Here is a 24,191-nt window from a genome sequence, read left to right as displayed (position 1 = left end):
GTCTGGCTTTAGCCACATTACTATTGTCAGCGGATGTGCAAGATTTTTTAAACAGTGGTTATTGAAGACATGCTATCAATTGCTTCAAGGCAACTGTTACATGTTGTATATCTTCAGCATCGTCCCATGATAACCTGTGTTGAGTTGTGTGCATGGTCTGTCAGAACTGGCACTAGCTGATCACCTGCACATTCTTCAATGTTTTTTTTTTTTTTTTTTTTTTCTCAGGACATTTGCACACTCGACTGTTATTAGCTGTTGTGAAGCTCGTGTTTGCTAATTCTGTGTTTTGTTTCACAGTGCCCAACAGCAACACAAGGTTTCAGGAGAACAGCTTCGTGTTCCACTTCACACCTCAACAAGTACATGACATAGTCTCTTCAAGGTAAGCTTTAATGCTTTGCTTAGAGAAATGTCCATATCTCAGGTGCCTCTGCCTCTGACCCTGCACCTGAAAACCTTTTTCTTTAATTTTTTGTCGATTTTGATGAAACTTGCTGAGTTTGTGTATTTCAGTGTGCTAGTTTTAAATATACATCCAGTTTTCTTGCAGAGTAAATAACTTTACATAAATTCAAGAAGTGCAGCTTTATTGCATAATTTGCTTGGAGGTGAGCTATCTACCAAACTATACATCGCACAAGAAATATCGACATACAAAATTACGAAAATAATTACAGTGATAGCATAAGTAGAAGGAAAGATAATGTGCCTCAAATACGATATCATCATCAAAATTATGGTTTTGAGAAAACAACAAAAACATTTCACAACAGATATGTTAAAAGAAAGTTTGAAAAAATGGCACCAAAGGCCAACAGTGGGCACTAGGTATAATTCATGGCTGTTTGGCCATTGCTGGTCGACGACATAGCCTGCACTGCGAGTATGTTCACTTCAAAAAGATTATTCGCCGAAACCACCGAAAACGCATATAGAAAAAGTTTATATGTGTGCATACTGGTAGTAATGGCAAAAGCTCGTGTGAGGACAACATTTTGGAATGATGAATTTGTGGAATGCAGTTTCATCTGACAGCATCAGAGTCAAGGTCGCATTTGCGAAATCTGTATTACGTGACGGGCGAAGTTGACACACCCTCGCGGCCTTGACCGACTTTTTTCGAGGTGATGGAGTTGTCAAAAACAAAGAATTGATTTTACTGTTGAAGTTCTTTTTCTGGCTTGCTCGATAATTCACATTTTTGTGCCTCGTCAGTGCCTGAAAAAGATTTGTCGGTGACTATATTTACTATCGGCACAGAAATTTGAGATCCGGTGAGCAGCAGTGTGTGTGCGCTCAATGCAGACCCTTACCAGCACAGTCAAATCTCGCTACTATGAGCCCCACATTAACAAATTCCTTAAATTTAAGAATATTTTAAAAATCCCCGCCAGATTGCCTGTATATATCGGAACTACAAATTTCAATACAGCGCGTATTTCAGAATAACACACATAGTTTACTTTCCCCTTTATAACCGAGGAACATCAGTATTGCAAATTCCGTTAAAAGTAACAGCGCCGCAACTCTCGCGTGAAACAGAAACCACGAGTGCAGTAGCTATCATCATCACCATGTCAAGGGCCAACTGTTTCACCGCTAACTTCTCCAAGAACTTCACGGCAAAGATTTGGCAATGTTCACACAAGATCCAAAGATGAATGCAGCTAGCGACGGCGCCAAGAAGCGAAAGCAGTTTTCGCTGCAGGACAAATTGGACGTATTGCAAAAAATCGACGCAGGGAAAAAGCAAATCAGCATGTGCAGACAGCAAGGCATTGCTCCATCGACCATCGGAACCATTTTGAAAGACCGAGACAAGATTGTCAAGCTTCACCAGGAATTGCAACTCGCTCCTACGAGGAAACGGCTGCGACTGGGAAACTATCAAAATGTGGACCAAGCTGTTCTCATGTGGTTCAAAGATGCCACTCTGCAAAACGTTCCGTGTCTTTCCCCAATGCTCCAAGAGAAAGCCCGCGAATTTGCCGATGCGCTTAAAATAACTGAGTTCGACGCCAGTGCGGATTGGCTTTTTCGTTTCCACCAAAGGAATGGACTACTGTAAAACCCCGTTAATTCGGATTTCACGCCACTGGAGAAATGTCTAAATTAACGGAATGTCGAATCAATGAGATTTCACCAATAATAACTCAAAAAATGCCTAAAACATCAACGTACCTTCATGAAATAACTGGTTATTGTTGCTTGTTGCGCGCGAGAAATTGCAGGGAAAGCAGAATTTTTCAGAGTTCTTGTAGGTGGTGCAGTCTGTGCAGACTGTCGGGAGGAACGATATATACGTCCTCCAAAACCTTAATATGGCCATGTTATGTGGTAAAGCATACGAAGGCCACGAAGGCAGCTTTGGTTTTGCGCTCTATTGAACTGCGTTGGCAATTTTCAGCGCAATTTCCTTTGAACACAAAAGATGCCCTTTAGAACTTAATACCTTAATTAGACATTGTGAGCTATTGTTATTACTTGAAAATCTTTCTAGGGTGTGTCAAAAACAGGTGTGTTTGACGGGTGGTCACGTGTGTTCAACATGCTCACCGTCCCATAAGCTCTGCCGAGACAGACGCTGCCACTAAAGGGGTTGGTATTGGGGTTGTCATAGGGATCAGGAGTGTGCGTGCAGACTGGCCAATTTAGCATCAAAATAAATACTAGGGTGCATAGAAATGCATAGGCAGCCAGAACCTTCAGTCAGTATCGAATCAACCGAAAAATCGAATTACCCTGGAATCGAATCAACGGAAGCCTACTATATAGTTGTACAAATTCAGTGAAATGCTCACCTCACTGGGAGATTGGCAAGTGATGTCTGTAGTAGTGCTGTTTTGCTGGCAAAAAAAAAAAAATGAAATGACAAAGAATCGAGGATTACTTGACAGCATTTTTTTTTTTTTCTTGTGAAATAGTGCCCACTCATCACATTCCAACATTTAATATCCCAGGGACTACAACTTGGGAGCAAAGCAAGACTTCACAGTGCAAGTACAGCTTCGGTTTTGTCTGCTGGAAACAAGCTGTGAGCAGGATGACAACTACCCTCCAAGCATGTGTGTCAAAGTCAACTCTAAGGTAGGTGTATTCAAACTTTCCTTCAGGATGAACTAAGACAGTATGAGAATTTGTCATATTGGCCTTAGCATCAAGCAAGCATTTCAGAGTTGAAAGCTTTGCATCATTGTTTTTCTGTTGAAGGGAATTGTCAATAAAAAGAAAAATGCATGCTTAAGGTGCTGATGCTCGTGTGTGCGGCATTTTTCCCCAAATGAAATGTAAAATCTTTCCTTTGACACTAAACTGTCCTGGAGACACAACCGAAAAGCCACACATCAGCTGCCTCGGTTAAACCGTACAGTTAAACCTCGTTATAACAAAGTCAGTAAATTGTCAATTTTCTTGTTAAATATAATTATTGTTATGCAGTCGAACCCACTTATAACAATCCCAGATATAACAATCTGTCGGTTACAGTAAAAGCTTGTTAATTCGCAACTCGTTAATTCGAAATATTTTATAATTCGAAGTAGCCACCACAGTCCATCCAACAATGTATTGAAAGCAATTTGCAGTTAAATCTCTGAGGCGCAGTGCTGCGACCAAGGCAAGGTTTGAAGATTATCGCCTGATGTGTAATCTTTGAGGCCATACTTGATATCTTGTTGAGGATGCCAGAGGAGATAATGGCAGCAGATTCAGCGTATGCTACAGCCATGAACAGAGTCTGGATAATCGAATTTAAAGCTGGCGGCTGCCCGAAATATCGGTCATCCTTACACATTGTCTATAGGGCCATTGGCAGTGCTGCGATGCTGTCGGAATTGCCGAGGGTGTCCGGATTATCAGTGTCCGATTTATCGGTCTGCGACTGTATCGAGGTTCTAAACACAGCCAACGACCGATTTTTCGGACATGCCTGATACTTCAGTCGCCTTTGTGGACCACCGCTTACCGCATAGTCAATCTACAAAAACGACTAAAATTTTGGTCGCAAAAAGCCCTTCACCGTCCCATTCTCTGGACCTTTTACCGGGAGCACAGGTACAAAATGGCATTAATCTAGGCCACCACCGCTGCCATTGTGATTATCTCGCCCCCTTGAAGTGGCAATTTCCCACACAAATCCGCAGGCAGCCGTAGCCTCTACTGCGGCAATGCTAGGCCTAGCTGCTTCGACGTTCATTACAAAGCTTCTTGCTGTTTGGTGCCGTGTTTTTCATTGAAAGAATTCGCCACTGTTCAGCAGTGGCACTGACTCCGAATGTGTAATCCTCGCCAGTGGCGAGACACACGGAAAGCAGGGCTTGTAGCATAATGCACGTTCCTAAAATTCAGCTTCACCACAATACAGCTATGGTACTATACTCCTTTCCATACATAGCAGTCAACGCTGTGGAGGCTAGAGAGACTTCTTGCACTTCATACGCACATTAAGGGGGGAGGCTACCCTGGAGACCGAACTTTCTTATTTTTTAAGATATCCAGATGAAACTTTCAGGGTACGTTCACACCACCGAACTATGAGGAACTGCGAAGTTTCATGAAGATATGTTTATTAGTTCCAGAGTTATTGAGGTCTAACTAGGTGATTCATGTATATGCCTGAGGAAGAGCCTGGAGAAATGCCAGGACATCGTAGGAGTCTGAAATTCGCTGTGATGATCCCTTGATAGATATCCCAGGGGGCTAAAGAGCCCTTTTCTTTAATTTCCCCTCCAAAAAATTTTACGACAACTTTGAATTTGATGTAGCCAGTAATGACCACATTCAACAAAAATTAATTGCTTATAATAAATTAACTGCACCAGCTTTCAAAAAAAGGAGCCTGTTACCCCCTGGCAAAGTCATTCAGAAACAGAATTAAAAAAAAACGGCATACAAATCTGAAAAGCGGTTCTTGAGATATCGCCTTCCCCAGCACCACTACTAGCGAAAAAATCCATTCCGAGAAAACAGGCCTTAAAGTTGAACCCATGTGTTTTTTTATTAGAAAGCTCCTGCGGAGCTTCTAATTAGCTCTTGCAGCTCCAGGCACACTCAGTGTATCGGATTTTCGACTGGCGACAGCCGAAAGCACAGTTCCGCCGCTGAAAAGCGTCTACGCAGTCGGCACTCGCTGCGGGAGATCGGAAGTTCGATGCTCGTACAAGACGCATATCGCGCTCCCGTGCACCGAACATCTGGACTGTCTTGGGCTTTGCCGGCATCGCATGCAGCGAAGAATTAGTGAAAAAAACAATTGCTGAGCAAATAATCTAAAAGATATCGCAAGGCGATGAGCAGCGCGCAAGCTCATGTTGAGGCGGACGGAGCAAGGGGCAACAGCGACGCGAGCGCGGTATCAGAAGGAGCAGCCCCCGCCACCCGCGCAGCAGCCAATGGCAGGCGCGCTTTAGCCCGCGGGATTTGAGCAGCCACAGCCGCCCGCGAGATTTGAACGCGCTGCTCCAGCCAATCAGCGCTCCGCATCACATCACGGGAGAACGCCAATAGCGCCTCAACCGCGCCGACGATGCCATTTTGCAAGGCGGCAAAATAGAGACAAAGAATCCACGGTCAAAACAACACCAAGATGGCGCGGGCATGCCGCATGGTTTGGGAATGACGCGTGCGCGAAGTTTGACTTCATTTCGGCATTTGCGCGTGTTTTTTGGGCCGCGGTGGCCTCAAAAGTAGCGTTATTTTTGGTACTTTACGGTTGAATTAGGTGCTGATAATTACTGAACAGGTAGTTTATGAGACATACAACCCAAAAATATGGTTTTTCAAAAATTGACTTTTTCACGATTTTTCGGTTTTCAAGGGCCGTGTCCCCCCTTATATAGTTCGATTATTTTTTACCGCAATTGTGCGCAACTGTTTGCTATATAGGCTCAGTATTAAATGAAACAAGTTTTAATCCTTAGAAACAAACACACTATGGCTGCTAATGCATTGTTCTAGGTAATTTTGTTTTTTCTTTTGTTTTTTCTGGATTTTTTGCAACCGGTCGCTCCCCGGTGAGCCTCACGGGCATGCTCGTCCGAGCGAACGTTGTTGGCACACAGCGAGGCACGGACGGAACGCCCGACAAAGCATATATAGAACACGCGAAGTAATAACTTTTTTGACCGAACTTCTTGGTGTAGCCTCCACAGCGTTGACTGCTATGTATGGAACGGTATTGGTGAACCATACACAAGTACTGTGGTGAAGCATACCACGAGTGGAAAGTGGCAAGTGTCGCGAGACATATGTATTCTTGAATTAAACATGCGTCTTCTGTCACAGCATGAGCACCGATATGCCTAATAAGTGTACCAGCTGGCCTTCAGAGCTGTTTCAGGCGTGCATAGGGAAGTTTGAGCCCTTGGGGCAGTAAAAGGCGTCCAACTTTACTTTGTTGTAAATGTTTAACCGTACTTGTATATAGGTATAGGCATGTACACATGCGCAATCATGAGAGAATTATGAATTATGCACATTTTACAGCATTAGAACATAACATACAGTCAATTAAAAACCTGCATTGCACCCACCAAGATGCAGTCGACTTCTGTTAAGGGGGGATGAGGGTCTTGAAAACTTTTTTTTTATTTCTTAACATATCTTCCTGAAAATTGGCATGCAGATATATCTTTGAATGCTGATCCCAAATATATATTCAGATTTTATATATCTCATCTAGAAATGAAGATATTGCAAAATAATTGATCCCACATAGGTCTTCTCTTACGGGCCATTATGATAATTTCTTAATTAAAAAAACTAGTTTCAAAGAATAGCTTTCATTTCCAAGGGCCCACTGCACATCCTAAAGCTAAAGAAATTTTTAAAAAGTGATCATAGAGGTCATGAATGAATAACAAAGTAGGAAGAAAAAAACAATGCAGGAGTAATTAGCTTACATCTGACCTAATTGCTAGCCTATTGGGTTTAATGAAAAATGGAAAGCTTTAGGATGTAGCTGAGGTTTTACTGAAAAAAATGATACCTAATTCAATAAAATCAATTGATGCAAACACTATGAAAAGTCCTGTAAGGCAAAGGCATTTGATCGAAAAAGCAAAGCTGAGAAAATTGCATTCAAAGTTTTGCTTACTCTGCCACTTTTGTTTACCTATCACATGGAAAAATTTAATGCTTTAGCATGCAGCCCAGTCATTACTGAACACAATAACACCAAACTCACAGAAATCTGTTCTTGTAAAGATTGTGAAAACCTCTGTATTGCATTGGCACTTGACAAAAAAAAAAAGCTCAGAAAGTCGTCTTCACTAGCTGCGCCGACGTTCATTAGCTCGAACTTGCGGGAAGTCGCGGACTTCTTCGCCAATGAAGTTTTAATGTTGTCTGCGTACTTTTCACGCCCCGCGCACTCCGCGCAAAACACCGCGTCGAAGCGTTGAGCACGCGAGCTCGGTTCAGCCGCGTCCGTCGGCACCGAAGCGGCGTGCGGAAACGCCGAAGTCGACGTTAGGCTTAGCTCAGCCGGTTCGGCCGCTTTCGACGACACGGAATCCCAAGCGACTTGCAGCGTCTCAAAAGTTAGCATTTTCGACGGGCTTAGTCCAGGCGCATCCACCGGCACTGCAGAGACTTGCGGTAACACCGAAGTTGACACCGATCGGCACTGTCCAGCCGCGTCCACCGGCGAAGCTGTTGTTGCCGAGCTCAGTCCAGCCGCATCCACTAAGGGCACAGCAGCTTGCGGCATCACCGAAGCTGTAGTTCTCGACGATGTAGCGCTCTTATTCCATGCGCGCCTCTTTTTGCTGACTGCTTTTCGCGTGCTTGCTTTCAAGCGCGCGTCTCGCGCCATCGTGACACGCGGAACAACGACACCAGGCACGCAAAAGCAAGAAATTCTTGGTTAAAAGAAGCGACTCAATAGCCAAAATATATACAAGAACGATAAAGAAAAAGGCAGAACGAAAAATACTAGGAAACAAAGATGAATGCGAAAAATGACGTGCGCGCCGGCGAAAGCAGACGACGCGAAGGAGGCGAACAACGCGGCCGCGGGGCCGCGGCAGGCGTCACGGCCAATCAGAGGGCTGCGCCTCGGGGAGGCGCCCGTTTCACCCAATCAGCGGCTGTCTCGCGACGATTTCGCGCTTGAGAACGGGTGCCTGGGGTACCGATCGCTCCGCTGCACGAGGGTCTACAGCGTGCCGAGGGGCGCCAGAATGGAGAGCGGGAAACCAGCTTTCAAACGAGACCAAGATGGCGCCGATCGGTTCGCGTCGCGCGGAGCTACGGCAGCTTGAAAATGAGGCAAACCTTCGCGCTTGGCGTTCAATTTCGGCTCACCGACGTTTCTAAATTACCGTTTTTTTAATACTTCGAGTAGGAATTGAGCCATAATAATTTGTAGAGGCATAGTTGGGACATTAAAGACTTCAAAAACGCAATTTTTGAAAATTGCCATTTTTGACCACTTTTCGAAATTTCAAGACCCGCGTCCCCCCTTAAGTTGACCCTGAGGAGCGACGGAATCGGTCAAGTTATTATATGTATCAAAATAAACAAGATTCAGAAATAACACCAATACACACTGCTGTTCCATTTGGCAGTATTTGATCAACTATAACAAGCCCCCATAACAAATGCATGCCTGCTTTTTGTGTCCAAAGTAGAAAACTAATGTAGAAATTACATTAAACTCCTAAACAGTGTCTAATTCATATCTAATTCACACCCTATTTTTGTCAAGAAAATCAAGCAATAGTCCAATGGCGGCCGGTTTCATAATCCAGCTTTTCCGCTATTCAGCCGTTTTGTGCTGTAAAGCATACAAATGCCACAAACACAGTTCTGGGTTTGTATCTGATTGTGTTGAGCAGGTAATTTGCCACCCAATTTTTTTGGTGCGGAAAAAAATGGTCAGCATTAGATTTGGCCAGATGCCATAATAAGACCATGTGGGCCGCCATTATAGCTTAGCTATCTTACTAAGGCAGGCCATAAATAGGTGTTTTGGACTGGAGGTTCTTGATGTATGTTCAACACATTCACTGTCCCCCAACCTCCGCCAAGACATGCTGCCACTAAAGGGGCTGCTATAGGGTCACCATAGGGGTCATGCGCATGCATGTTGACTGCTCAAGTTTGAATTATCTGGTCAAGGCCAATTTTAGGATAGAAATTTTAGGATATGTGCCGGCTGTGACCTTTGGTTGGGATCAAATTAACAAAAAATACGAAGTAACTGGTGTTGAAATAATGGAAGTCTATTGTATACTAGGTGTCCCAGCTAACATTAGCCAGAGTTTAAAGATATGCTGATGCGACCACTTGCATATTGCTGACTATCGTATTGAGCAAGTCACATTTTTTTTATTCTGCTTAATTGCACAATTAGTCAAGAATAATTAACCAGCTTCAGAAGCAATCAAGTTAAGCAAAACATTCACATTATAAAGGTGAGGAGCGCCTTGCATGTGAAAACCCCCAAACTTGCACAAATGCTTACACTGACGGGTGTGTATATTCAGCAAAAGAAGCCACACATTTTTTTAGTGTCGTTAGATCACAACAGTTGCGCTTGCCACGCAAGTTTAATACCAAGGGCATATGTACTGTATGTAAACTAGGCATGTGCTAATCTTTCAGAATATTCAAATACGATCGAGAATTACACTTTTAATATTTGTATTCGATTTGAGGACTAAGTATATAAATATTTTGTTGGTTATGTAGGAGAAAAAGGTGGCTTAGAACTTGTTTCTATGAAATCTAAGAATGTATGATCTTGTGCCGAATTTTGTGAATATCTTGTGCTGCTGGCAAAATCTCACCTGTAAGGTGCATTCAGCCATTAGATGTCGAAACTATGTGGGAAAGTCAGCCCCTTAGTAGCACGGCACATGTTTACGGAAAGCAAAAAAAAAGGTGCATTTAGAGCGCAAAGAAAGGGGATGAGGGCAACTGCGCAAAGGAATTCACTTGCAATAAGGATGCTCCTTCTGGGAATATAGGACCAACGGGCCAATCCTCAGCAGCGATGGTGGCTCACGCAGCCTCACTTTGCAAATATCCCAGCTCCCCACAGCATCTCAGTGAGAATTAGTCAATATTCCAAGTTAGCCTGAGCCAAATACGCAATCTTTTAAGTATAACAACTTAATGTTTTTTTTTCTTTTCATTGAGATTGTAATTGCACTGTTCAAACATAAATTTAAATAACCAAACTTGTTAATAATTATGTGCATATAATTATTTGCCATTCGAAGCTAAGTATTCAATTAATATTTTAAAGATTTGATATTTGCACACCCCTAGTATGGACGTTTTTCTTTCGCAAACAAATCTGTTTCCATTTTACGAGAAATTCTCACAGAAATTGTAGTTTTGTTCAATCTACGCAGCCATGTCAGGTGAACTTGCACATAAGTGTACCAGAACGGCATAAGCAGAGTAAGAATGGAATGTTGCAGCAGCTGGGACTTATGCTCTCCAAACAATTTTTTCAGTGGAGCACGTTTGTGTAGTCACTGGACGCCAATGTTGTCAAATGTTGCAATAGCAGAATACTGCTCCTTGTCTCTGACATCACAACTGAAGCACCCAGGAAATGCTTCTTCCCTTTCTGCTCATGAGTTGGGCCCCTCCCAACGTGTGAAAATATACATTCTGATCAGATGTTAGGCAGCAGCCGACACGCGCAAGGTTGCGTTCATTTATTTGGGCTGGTAGGGCCAGCTTTCATCAACTTTTTCAACTACTAAGTGCACTTCACAGTATCTCCAGATGAAGGCAGCCAGTACAGTTTATGCGGATACAAAACACATTATGTTCAATGGCCGCTGAGTCGGGGATTTGATTTTACTACTTTTAAAACGAAACTACTGTTTAAGCGGGTACGGTTTAACGAGGTTTTAATGTATTTGAAATGACTGCTTTCCTTCCAGGTGTGTCCACTGCCAAGCCCTATCCCTACCAACAAGCCTGGCATGGAGCCCAAGCGACCAAGCCGGCCGATCAACATTGCTAACATGTGCCGTCTTTCCCCTACTGTGTCCAACCATATCTCTGTCACCTGGCTGTCCGAGTATGGCCGGGTAAGGAACCTCTCGTTTTTCTCTCGTTTCGCGTAATCGTGAGTCTCGGTTTTGTTTCCATGCTTCACCTTCAGTCCGACAGCTGTCCCAGCGCAAATGCAGACCTGATGCTGACATCAGGTGCAGGCGATTTATTGGCATTTTAGCCAAGCGCTTACATGCTAGTAAAAGTCATTTGCCGGCCCTATTATGTTACTAGGAAAATGAAGCTTAAATTTTGTTGGCAGATGCATTCGCATGTTTTGTGAATGTTCAACATATACCTATGTGGAGGGAGCTGTACAGCTACAGCGTATGAGCAGAAATTTTTAAGGAAGGGTGTTTCTTCTCTAAAGATGTTCCAAACAAAACTTGTAGCAGCCCCTTTGCTGCATGTGTGGTGCACTGTTAGTGCCAGCACATAAATGTGTTGCCTAAAGCAAACCCCCCTATAGGGAAGGGACTGGCTTTGCACCGAGTGATTGGCTGCACATGGTGCTAGTTCCTCTCTACTGAGTTTGAAAGGGAAAAATTGGCATCCACTTGAATTGTAGCACGAAGCTACAAAGGAAACCCATACGGCTTTCTCGGAATGAAAGCCTTGCAAAAAGCCTTCCTCCACCTTGCGGGCTTCCGCAGAACTGATTTGCCAATGTCTCAGTGCCTCAAATTGTTGATCAATTCGCCCTCGCTCTGCGATCGGCTAGTGTCTTCGTTAGCTCAGATGGTAGAGTGACCGACCAGGAAAGGCGTTGGTCTCAGGTTTGAGTCCTGGACCAGGACAGATTTTTCTACAACTCCAAGGCTTTCTTTTTGAGAAACCCGTGTAGATTTCCTTTGTAGCTCCATGCTACAATTCTGGTGGATGCTGATCTTTCCCTGTCATCTGCTTTCCTCCACCTTGCGGGGTTCCGAAGAACTGATTTGCCTGTATTGAGTGTGTATCACACTTTTGGCCAGAAACTGCAGCAGATGTGCACCATTATGTGTGTTCGCGAAGCTGAGTACTCTCACTACATTATGCCTCAGTACTAATTCCTACATTGTGCAACAAGTGAAGTTGTTCTTGTGGTGCCCATTAACAAACGTGTGTTGCAGCTCTAGTGCAAAAGTAGAGTTCACAGGTCTTCTTTTTCCAAAACTGTTTGCATCTTTTTCAGGCCTATGCCTTGGGTGTGTACCTTGTGCGAAAGTTGACAGCAACAACTCTCCTCCAGCGGCTAAAAGCAACAGGCATGCGGAATCCCGACCACACACGAGCAATGAGTGAGTGTAGCCTTTGTTGTTGCATTGTAGAGTTCACAGGTCCTCATGGAGCCTAGTTTTCCTAGTTCTCCTTAGTTTTCTGAGAAGCCTGCCAAGGAAAAAAAATAAAAAAACCTGCAGGGGAACTCAGCTCGTCATTAACTCATATTTTTAACCAGTCATATGATTTTCCACGTGCATAGACAGCTAGTGCTACCAGTGCTGGCTGCACCGTGGCAGCCTGTTATAACTGTTCACAGTGCATTTGTTTGTTGAGCAAATGCTGATGGAAGCTTAGGGTAGCCACAGCTTGCACCTTGTGGTACCGTTTGAATCAAGAGCAGACAGAGCAAGTGTGGTGGGTTACAGCAACTTCGGAACGGGCATTTGTGCCCAAGTTCCTTTTGATGCTGTTGCTGATGCCCCTTAAGGGGGGACGCGGGTCTTGAAACGGCAAAAAATCACAAAAAAGTCGATTTTCGGAAAAGTGCATTTTCGCTAAGTTTATACATTCAAGAATCCCTCCGCGAAATCTAGAAGCTAAATTTAATCGGAAAATAATAAAAAATCGCGCTTAAAGGGGCCAGGGTGAACGCGAAATCAGCAAAATTTGGTCAAAAATGTTCAAACTTCGCGCCGTCACCATTTGCGAACGCGGTGGCCGATGGCCGCCATCTTGTGCTTGTTTTGAAGCTGTTTTCTTTGTGCGCATTTTGCACCAGTTCAAAATGGCGTCGGTGACAGGAAACCGACGCTATCACGTCATTTCTGGAGGATGCATCCGTGCCGCCGATTGGCCAAAGCGCGCACACCCCCGCGCGCCTCGCTCCTATTGGTCCGGTGCTCGTCGGCGCGCGCTCGACCGCTCTCGCGTCTCGCTACGTTTGTTTATCTCTGGTTTCATCGCGCCGCTGTCAACGTTTGTTCAGCCACTTGCTTCGCGACGTTTGATAAGATGCTCATTTCGCTGCCCGGATGGCTGGAAAAGATTGTCGTCTCAACGCTACTACGCGTCAAGCGGCTGTGCAATGCGCGACGGAAGGCGGCTAGGCCTGTCGTACTCGCGGAGTTGCCGGTTGCTGGTCTGCCTGGACATTCTACCGGATCGAGTTCCGAGCTGCAAACTGGCGCGTCTAGCGTCAACACTTCGTCCGCCCAAGCCACGCGGGTTGGCACAGATCGTGCAGGCACCGTTTCCTTCACGACTGAAGAAAGTAGCGAGCACGCAGCGAGCGCCGGAAAACGTCCGGAGCGCCGGACCTTCGAAGTGCTAACTCCATCAAGAAGCGAGAAGCCTCTTTGAGCGCAAGGAAGCTGGCCAAAAAGCGGCAAAAAGATAGGATGTATCCAGATTATGCCCCTAGTGAATTTCCTTGAGATTTTATTGGTATGTTCTCAATAAAGATGTTGCAGAGCGTTTTTCCTTGATTTCTCAAAACAACAATTCCGACAGACTTCCAATTTTGGAGGTAAAATAGCTTCTGTCCTATTTCAGCTATCAACATAATTTTTTTTTTTTGCCAGAAAGATAAATGTATGCAGTAAGCAATATGCACCTTTTCAAAGCAGCACTCTTCTCAAAAAGTTTTTGAAATGGGTCACATGCTTGACATGTCAAGATGGCATTTTTTTCTCACAACTTTGATGAGCTCTAACTCTTGCTCAGATTAGCCTACAACATTGAATAATACCTTATGGCACTCCCTGAACATCCTAGATAGTCTTTATACTCAAATTACTGTGTTAGGGTTTTCTGTTTAGAAGCTAATTTTCCTCCAAACAAAGGACTCAGCTTATACAATGCATTTGGAGTATATCAGAAACTACTTATCCTATGGGAAAATTAATTATATTTTTAGAATCTGCATATTAAAATACACAATGTGTGAAAATTTCATTGAGATCTGTCCACAAATAAAAAAGTTGTATTTCAAGTGTAGCCTCCCCCCTTAATACCTGATGTGTTCGCCTGTATATAGTCGAACCCACTTATAACAATATGCAAGTGCCATGAAAATTCCATCGTTATAACCGATAATTGCTATAACCGGGTTGCACCACAAAAGAAAACAAAATGAGGGGTGACAGAGCTGTTCCGAGAAAACTAATGGTAGGGAGGCCAGTTTTCCTTCTCACCACCTTCCTCCATCCGGCTTCTGTTTGTGTTGACCCGTTTAACTGTTTGACTCTGCTTCTTGTGCGCTGCGATCGCGTGTTGTTAAGGGGGGACACGGCTCTTTGCGGCAAAAAAATCGCGAAAAAATCGATTTTTTGACAACGAAATTTTCGATATCGACAGCTAATATTCCTTTAATTCACCAAGTTTCGAATCTCGGGGAAGAGTATTTCGTCCGCCATATCAATTTATAACATCACTGAGCTGAATTCCGCGCAAAAACAACCCTTTTTATCGCGGCGCGTAGCTGTTTTTCTACGCGCGCGATCGCAGCCATCTTAGTCTCGTTGGAAAGAGGAGCCTTCCTTCTTTAATTTCCCGCCAAAAGTGACTCTGTCGGTACGCCAGTGACGTTGAAATCCGGGGAGAAAAAAAGCCCGAACGCGCGATCCGATTCGTTGACTAGCGCACGTGACCAAAAACGCGTGCTGTGGTTGGCTGCGCGAGGTTCCCATCGTCTGCTCCACTCCGCAGGCGACGCGACTGCGCGTCTCGTAGGTTGGTTGGCACATGCCCAATGATGTCCGATCCACCGGGAAAGTTCGCCACGAGGCACAAGTTCGGCAAAAAGAATAAGCGATCAGCTTATAACTTTCAAAAGCGCTCCATTCCTTCTGAAAGCATCGAGAGTAGCTCGCCGCCAACTGCAAATGATGCCGAAGTAGGCCTAGCCAGCTCATAAATGAGTGAAATCGTTACGGACAGCGGCTGCGTTCGGCGTGACACTGCAATGTTGCAGCGTGCGGATTTGCTGCAGAGGGAGATGAATGCTCAAAAAAACCGAGTTCTTGCGTCAACGCCAGCAACAAAGCGGGTGTTGGATTTGCACACTTGCACCGACGGCGTTGCAGCCGCGCGTCGATGCCGAGGCAGGCTTCGCTTTCCTCAGTAGGACTCCGTGAATGGACTGATGTCGTCAAGTGCAAGGTGTGCGGCGGCGGCGGTGCAGTAGGCAAAAGTGAACGGTAATCTGGCCTCGCCATAAAGATCGTTATCACGTGCGCGTGTAGCGGCGATATCGCGTCGGCATGGAGCTCGACCCGCGTGAACGACAACCTTGCCGCGCGCGCGATGCAAGCCACCGGGAATCGGCGAACGGCGCTAAACGATGTTTTTGCCGCATTTGGGTGGCCGTGGTCAGAGCGACTACATTCCTGGTGGCTTTTAGCCACTTTCACTGCAAAATAATGCAAAATTATTTCTGTACTTTTTATTAAAAGGGAATGTATTCCTTTTTTCTCGTTTTCTCAATACACTGACTTTTCACTTGTAACAATGTAGGGTCAGATTTTGGAATTTATGCTTTAGATCAGACAGTAGGGTAGCCACAATTCGAACAGTAAAGATTAAATTGCTACAAAATTACTAATGTTTGATATATCAAAATAGTATTCCTACTATTATGTTCCTTATGTTTTCTAGTACCCAGGCATGTGCCAATACGAATTTCGTAGTGCATTTTTTTCTCCTATTGTGTCTGCAAATTATGAACAATGAATTTCATTTATCTTCAGGACTAAATGGCCTATTGAAAAAATAATTAGATATTTGAAATCAGCACAAAAGTCTTAACAAGAATGGAAAGTTTCATGAATATTGATGGAAAACATCATGAACATTATTTGAATTACAGTGTCCCCCCTTAAAGAAGTGAAAGTTTCATTCATGCCTGGTTAGACCCCTGTATCATCCTTGATCAATTTAGTATTCAAGCATTTGCCGTAATCACCATGAACATGTCCTGAAACGTTTTTCCTCGTTTTCTCAAAACGACATTTTTGATGGTAGTGTAGTTTTGGAGTGATGATATCTCTGGTTCTACTCATCTTATTGCAACAATTCTTTTTTCGTCAGAAAGGTGGACAAATTGGGAGTGCAGTAGGCCTAAAATGTGAACAAATATCATTACAGAAATTTTGGTAAAGTAATAATTTCTCCAGGGTTTCACTAATGCCTTCTGCTTACAAAAGTTTGACATGCTGTAACTTCGGCATAAATCAGTTTAGAACATTCATTCTTGTAGCACTGCAACCTCTGATCATTCAACATCATTTTGATGTGCCAGTCTCCTTCATTAACAGCCAGCATTGTAGAGAGGACTTGCCTCCAAATTAGTCCATACAAAAAAACATGAATTGCTTATATTTTGAAAAGTACTTGTTGCATTGGAAAACCAATTGAATATTTGAAATCAGCATGTCAAAATACATAAGTGATTGAAGTTTTATCAAATTGTGGCCACAAATAAAAAATGAAATTTTAAGTGGGGTGTCCCCCCTAAACAAGTTCAGGAATGGCACTGCTATAACAACTGCTAACAAGGGTTACATGCAGCAAGTGACATACGAGCTTCGCTGAGATATCGCTTTGGTGGCCCCAAAAGGTGCCTTGTAGGAAGTTTGCCACGGCAGCATCTCAGCTTGAGAAATCCAGAAGAAACACTGAGACGAGATTGCCACAAGCATCTCGCCACATTCTTCCCACTGGATTACACGAGAAAACCGCATGTCCGTCAGCCTTGCTTGCTTTACGCGAAGCTTGCCGACATCCTTCTCCAAGGCATGCAGGTGCTCCACATAGTGAAGCGGAAAGTCCCTTGTGAAAACAAGCCCATGAGAGATTGAATCATCTACAAGACCTCCCGTGAGGACAATGTTGAGGCAGGCTGCCCTGTTGCGTCAACACTGCCCTCAAGGCCGTCACTGTCACTACCCGATGCAAGCATATTTGCAATGATTGCCTCATTTGTTAGGAGCACTTTATTTTCAAATCTATAGCAGTGTACTTTCTTTTCATTGGCAACGTCGTGCATTGCCAATGATCGGCGGGTGGATCAGCCATCTTCCGTTTCATCAGCGAATCAAACGAGGCTGAGAAACTATGTTGCCAGGAACAACTTTGACGCATCGAACAGACAAACACGAGTGACATAATCTGTCAGCATAATTGTGCAGAATGAAGGCCCAGGAGGGCCGAGCGAGCAGTCTAGGAACAGCGCTGGCAGCGTTGTCAGGGCAGTTGAAGCACTCCATTCGTATTTGGAGGGTGGCGCGGTGCAGAGCTATACACGCAGCCCATGTGTGTTCAGAGGGCTGAAAGTGCAATGGCAGAGATGCATGCGAGGGTGGCATGCATCTCTCATAGAGAGAAGCGCGCTGCGGCAGTTGGGGTGGTGGCCAATCATGCAGCGGCTCGCATTTAACTTTTTCTTTTTGAGGATTTCGCATTCCATTACCTTTCGGCACGGACACTCAGCAGCCAAACTTCATCGTTATTACCGGTAATCCGGCACAGGGACATTGTAGTAAGTGGGTTATTTCTCCATAGAAAACATGCAAAAGTTGACGGTCCAGCACGTTTTCATTGTTATAATCTGTTAAAACCGGAATCGTTATAAGTGGGTTCGACTGTATCAGCAAGCACTTTTCAGCTTGGCCAACCATGGCAGTACCATTACATGGTCACGTGACTTACATGCAACATGTTTGATGGTGATGTGGAAGCCAAGTTTGCCAGCACCTCCCTGACAGCAAAAGGCTGGGAAGGCAACAAGTTTTTGACAGTGCCAGCCTTTTTGCCCATGACTTGCTCTTGAAAGCATGTTTACAGTGAAAGTCCATAAACGGCTCCTTTTTTGGCATTGGGTGACACAAATAGATAAAAGGGGGATCAGTCTTGTCTGATCCTTATAAAATTTCAGTAGCTTATGTGGCGTTGTGTTCAAACTCTTTTTGCAGTCAAAGAAAAGCTTCAACATGACCCTGACTCTGAGATTGCAACAACAAGTCTGCGTGGGTCTCTAATCTGTCCGGTGAGTTTCGAGGTTTCTGCTCCACCACAAGGCAAGATTTTAGTACGAGTGCAAAGATGTGAGGAGGAACAGTGGCGTTGCCAGCTTTGTGGGCCATAATTTAGCTTCTCTGTGTTGCATCTTTGCCCATCCGATGGTGTCAATGAGGAGCATTAAATTGGCTAAATGCGAATCTGACGGTGCTTGTTGCTTTATGATAGCCAAGGAGGAACCATGGAATACAGTAAAATGTTACTAAAAGACTAACATGATCAAGCTTGCATTAAGCGTCTGTTAAACGACTGTGACGATTACCGGATTCTGTGGGAGAATGCCGTAGAACACCCTTTTCCAGGAGTTTTCTTGCTTCGTTTGGTCCGTGAAGGTGACGGCAAACTAGCTAACAATACTTGGTTCGCGAAATGTGTCCTGCCTTGCTGTGCCGGTAGTCTGTCTGAAGGAGACACAGTGTTAGATTCACGAAGTAATTCGTCGCAGCAGGCTAGGACAGGCTAGAAGGTCACTACCCCTGCTGGCCAATTGCAACACCCACTAGCATTAAATGCAGCTTGCACAGGCACCAGCGTTGTTGATCCACAAATCACACAGCGGTGCATTTAGGCTAAATACTGCCATGTAGATCCTTCTCACAAAGGCTGCTATAGTGTGCGTAAGATGAGCAACATCTTCGTCATTTGCAACAGCAATGTAACACTTTTCTAAACCAAGAAGGGCCTGCAATGGAGAAGGAAGGTGGCAGAGGAGGTCTGTACTGATGTGGCCATTTCATGGAATCCAGTAGTGGCACATGCAGGAACTAGTTGGAGAGCCTTTGCACATTAAGTGTCATGAGTTGTGCCTGAGGTAAGTGCCGTGTTCCATCTTACAGTTTTCTTTGTTGTTTTATTGTGCAGCTGGGCAAGATGCGAATGGGTATTCCATGCCGAGCACTAACATGTCCACACCTACAGTGCTTTGATGCTTCGCTTTACCTGCAAATGAATGAAAAGAAACCCACGTGGATTTGCCCAGTTTGTGATCGGCCGGCCACCTTCTCCTCATTGGTGATCGACGGGTGCGTGCCCTTTGCAGGTTTAATTTTTGGGAGGGTCAAGAGTAGCTTCACTTGCATGCAGTGCAATCAGGATGGTGTTTGTGTGTGCGTGCATGTGTGTGTGCATGTGCACATACATGTGTGCACATGGTTTTCTCTCTCATTCTAATTTTAAAAAATTTATTTGAACGCTCTTAAGGGGGGACGCGGGTCTTCAACCGGCAAAAAATCACAAAAAACTCGATTTTCGGAAAAGTGCATTTTCGATACGTTTATACACATTCAAGAATCCCTCCGCGAAATCTAGAAGCTAAATTTAATCGGAAAATAATAAAAAATCGCGCTTAAAGGGGCCAGGGTGAACGCGAAATCAGCAAAATTTGGTCAAAAATGTTCAAACTTCGCGCCGTCACCATTTGCGAACGCGGTGGCCGATGGCCGCCATCTTGCGCTTGTTTTGAAGCTGTTTTCTTTGTGCGCATTTTGCACCAGTTCAAAATGGCGTCGGTGAAGGGAAACCGACGCTATCGCGTCATTTCTGGAGGATGCGTCCATGCCGCCGATTGGCCAAAGCGCGCACACCCCCGCGCGCCTCGCTCCTATTGGTCCGGTGCTCGTCGGCGCGCGCTCGACCGCTCTCGCGTCTCGCTACGTTTGTTTATCTCTGGTTTCATCGCGCCGCTGTCTACGTTTGTTCAGCCGCTTGCTTCGCGACGTTTGATAAGATGCTCATTTCGCTGCCCGGATGGCTGGAAAAGATTGTCGTCTCAACGCTACTACGCGTCAAGCGGCTGTGCAATGCGCGACGGAAGGCGGCTAGGCCTGTCATACTCGGGGAGTTGCCGGTTGCTGGTCTGCCTGGACATTCTACCGGATCGAGTCCCGAGCTGCAAACTGGCGCGTCTAGCGTCAACACTTCGTCCGCCCACGCCACGCGTGTTGGCACAGATCGTGCAGGCACCGTTTCCTTCACGACTGAAGAAAGTAGCGAGCGCGCAGCGAGCGCCGGAAAACGTCCGGAGCGCCGGACCTTCGAAGTGCCAACTCTATCAAGAAGCGAGAAGCCTCTTTGAGCGCAAGGAAGCTGGCCAAAAAGCGGCAAAAAGATAGGATGTATCCAGATTATGCCCCTAGTGAATTTCCTTGAGATTTTGTTGGTATGTTCTCAATAAAGATGTTGCAGAACGTTTTTCCTTGATTTCTCAAAACAACAATTCCGACAGACTTCCAATTTTGGAGGTAAAATAGCTTCTGTCCTATTTCAGCTATCAACATAATTTTTTTTTTTGCCAGAAAGATAAATGTATGCAGTAAGCAATATGCACCTTTTCAAAGCAGCACTCTTCTCAAAAAGTTTTTGAAATGGGTCACATGCTTGACATGTCAAGATGGCATTTTTTTCTCACAACTTTGATGAGCTCTAACTCTTGCTCAGATTAGCCTAGAACATTGAATAATACCTTATGGCACTCCCTGAACATCCTAGATAGTCTTTATACTCAAATTACTGTGTTAGGGTTTTCTGTTTAGAAGCTAATTTTCCTCCAAACAAAGGACTCAGCTTATACAATGCATTTGGAGTATATCAGAAACTACTTATCCTATGGCAAAATTAATTATATTTTTAGAATCTACATATTAAAATACACAATGTGTGAAAATTTCGTTGAGATCTGTCCACAAATAAAAAAGTTGTATTTCAAGTGTAGCCTCCCCCCTTAAGTGCCATCAAGGAAGTAGGTTGGCTTTGGCTGTATGTACTGCCTTCGTTATTGATGATGTGTTGATGGTAGGCAGCAGTCATGGCCAGGGCTTGTTGCAACAACCAACCTCTTGTATTTGGCAGCATATTTCACTTCAGCAGCATATATCATCTATGACCTTTACTTGTCTTCGCTATGGCATGCATTTACAATCGAACCTCGTTATAATAAAGTAACGGATATACTGAAGTAAATAAACTTTTCCTTGAAATTCCCATAGAGATCCATGTATTTAAAACCTCATTTTAATGAAGTGAAATTGCCCTGCCAATGGATATAAAGAACTGGATTCGTCCTCGAAAGCAAGGAATACCCGACCGTTTTGCGCTGATTACATCGCTTTCCGGGTGGTTTGGCACTGGTTTGCTACGGCTGTTCAAAATTACAGTGTCCCCGCGTCACCGTTGGTCTTTTTCCTCCGCCGCGCGTAGCTGTACACCTGCGCATAAGCATCAGCTTACTCTTGCACTTCTACACTGACCTCTCTTGCATGTGCTTGGCTGCGTGTGCCGCACAGGCAAGCGCAGTGGGGCATGGCCTCCGAGATCTCCCCAGCGCAATCTCGGGGGTTCACGTGCAAGTTGCACCAGGCTGCAAGGCTGCGTGCAGTGGTGTGAAAAATTTGGGCATTCACTTCTTTCGCTACGGCACGCAGCCGCAGCTCGGCCTGGTCTCTGAGACCTCCGGACCCAATCTTGGGGGTCACGCCCAGGCTGTGCATTCACTTCTCCATCTCCGCCCGACATGCCACGTGGGCTAGCAGCTGGGGGTGGCCTCATAGATGGTACTGGCATCGGTGCAGTCTCCGGGGCCACGAGCCGGCCAAGCCAAGCCGACATGGCAAAGTTTGCTTGCCTCTTCGGATCACTCAGTGGAGTGCTGTGTTATGTGCTATGTGCTGCTCGACCGCAACGAGCAAAGTGGAAGGCGGGGGCGAAAGACCACTCAGTGGAACAGAAGGCACCCATCTAAAGGCTGTCGCGTCAGGTGCTAAGTCGTGTGTTGCGCACGCCGAAGATTGTTTTCTTTTATTCAAATTTCATTTCATGCGTGGCCATGTAGCAGTTCCATGGGCTGCAAGACTGTTTTCTTATTTCCATGTTTACAGTTGTGCACACCATCGGGCATATATTGCAATAAATGTAATAATAGATATAACGAAGTAATTTCAGCTGCCCCTCCAGCTTTGATAAAACGAGTTTCAAGTCATAATGGGTTCAAGAAAAGTGTGGATAACTATGGATCTATTCAGGTACAGTACAGTTCGAAGCCTCAGTGTCAGATATGAGCAATGTGAACGGCTCATATTTACAAAGCGCCATTCACTAAAACAAAAAAAGAAAAGCAATGAAAACAAACATAATTCATTTGTATCGCTGTATTTGATAATCTCATGGACTCATGGATTGGAGCCTGTTGCTGCAGGGGATGTCGATGCAAGTATTTTTGCCTGCTGTCTTTGCCCAGCCATCATGCCATGCTGCCATCCTGAGCAGCATGATTGATGGTATTCAGTGGGGGGTGGCGTATGAACATGGGCGTAGTAACCACAGAAGCAGCAACAAAGGCTGAAGCTAGTAGAGTTGTTATTCTTTGTTTCATTTGCCCCTATTGTGCATGTGTGTGCTGCTCCACCAATCTCTTGGGTCGGGTGTTTGCAGTTTATTCATGGAAATTGCCATGAAGGCACCCAGTGATTGCACTGAGGTTCAATTCCACGAAGATGGTTCCTGGTCTCCTTTGGTGCCAAAGAAGGAGACCCATGTTATTAACAGCCCCAGTTCCTCCGCAACGGCATCTACCTCTAGAAGTTCAGCTCCTTCATCATGTAAGCATGATTTCCCCTCTACAGAGTAGCAGGCTTAAACATGCTGACTTTGCTGCCTTTTTTTAGATAAGTTGTCACTCTATGTGTGTATACATATTTTTTCATTCAGTTGCGATCAGTCTTTCGTAGCTCAATGTAAGTTTCAAGTGAAAGCTGCAAGTTAGCCTCTTTCTTGTTCAGGAAAGCTTTGATGCTCACCTTGGTAGGTGACCCTTTTGTTGGTATTGAATTTGCCACGGCACTCCTGATTTTGGAATGCTTGACAGGTAACAAGTACACTGAAACCGACAATGAAAAGTTACCGGCTCTTTACCATCAGCACAACTGGGATCGACACGCAGCGCCAATGATGGCTAGACACAAAGCAGTGATCAAGCCAAGTCATGCATGGTCTGCACTTTTGTCTGTAGTGCAGATTGACCTTAGTGAGCTGGTGATAACTCCCAGAACTACCTGCCCATAAGGCTATGAAAACTCTTCTGTATATTAGAGGGAAACTGGAAAGGATAACTTTCTCCCCAATAAGAGTGTCATAACACACAAGTCGACTATTAAAGTATTCTATTCAATATATTCTACTTCAGCTTCTCGGAGAAAAAAGCCCTTGATTATGTTCAACAAACGTTATATTGAGAAAAAAAATATTTTGCAGACTTTTATACTGTACTTATATCTAATCAGTGTTGGAATACTAATTTGGTGTCCCTTTTAAAAGAGTAGTCAGTACTGTCCATCTTGATTTCCTAGGTACTCAAGTTACTGATAACTTGCGACATTATTCTTATGCAATGTTGTGCAACTAACTGTCGAGCATATGCAGCATCGTGCTTTCTTGCACAAAATTTGTAAGCATGGAACTCGATATTCGATTTGAAATCTCCTGTTCACACACACCTCTGCTTTAGCTTCTCATGATGGCAGTGTATGTTCCACACTAATCTGATTTTGAATAAAAATTATTACATTGTGCAAATGTCAAATTTTCTATTTCATAGCAAGTTCATATAATATAAGCCAAGTGTGAAAGGAATATTTTAAAATATTTTTAGAATACAAATTTAATTGGTTTTCCAGAAATGCAGTGTTTTCCAACAACCAGAGGTATGAAAAAATAAGCCAAGTTTATTGCACAACAACTAAACATCTAACGTACAGGAAAATTGCGCATTTTGGTCAACAAAATTTTCTAGTGCATAGAACACTTTCGCTTGACAGTATCGCAACTGCAGTTTTTTAATGTTGTCGGCAAGGAAGGATATATGCTTGACATGTTGGATTGGGGGGGGTGGGGTGGGGTGA

General features: G+C 44.5%; 1 protein-coding gene across 20 annotated transcripts in view; it reads left to right on the top strand.

Moving 5' to 3' along the window:
- The window catches only part of Su(var)2-10 (E3 SUMO-protein ligase Su(var)2-10), a 133,182-nt gene that overhangs the window by 59,748 nt on the left and 49,243 nt on the right, over nucleotides 1-24,191 (top strand). For all 20 annotated transcript variants that reach the window (XR_010564502.2, XR_010564503.2, XR_010564505.2 and 17 more), the window contains 7 exons: nucleotides 301-385; nucleotides 2,964-3,090; nucleotides 10,908-11,057; nucleotides 12,197-12,302; nucleotides 18,195-18,268; nucleotides 19,162-19,322; nucleotides 22,726-22,892. Coding sequence is in view for 14 of the 20 variants with exons in the window: in XM_065432446.2 (XP_065288518.1) it covers nucleotides 301-385; nucleotides 2,964-3,090; nucleotides 10,908-11,057; nucleotides 12,197-12,302; nucleotides 18,195-18,268; nucleotides 19,162-19,322; nucleotides 22,726-22,892 (870 nt within the window). In the remaining 6 variants the exon portion in view is untranslated. The remainder of the gene's footprint in view (nucleotides 1-300; nucleotides 386-2,963; nucleotides 3,091-10,907; nucleotides 11,058-12,196; nucleotides 12,303-18,194; nucleotides 18,269-19,161; nucleotides 19,323-22,725; nucleotides 22,893-24,191) is intronic.

This window comes from Dermacentor albipictus, chromosome 1, assembly GCF_038994185.2.
Source record: "Dermacentor albipictus isolate Rhodes 1998 colony chromosome 1, USDA_Dalb.pri_finalv2, whole genome shotgun sequence".
In the NCBI taxonomy this organism is placed as follows: domain Eukaryota; kingdom Metazoa; phylum Arthropoda; class Arachnida; order Ixodida; family Ixodidae; genus Dermacentor; species Dermacentor albipictus.
The sequence above is the reverse complement of the archived record's forward strand: the minus strand, read 5'-3'. Positions and strand labels throughout refer to the sequence as shown.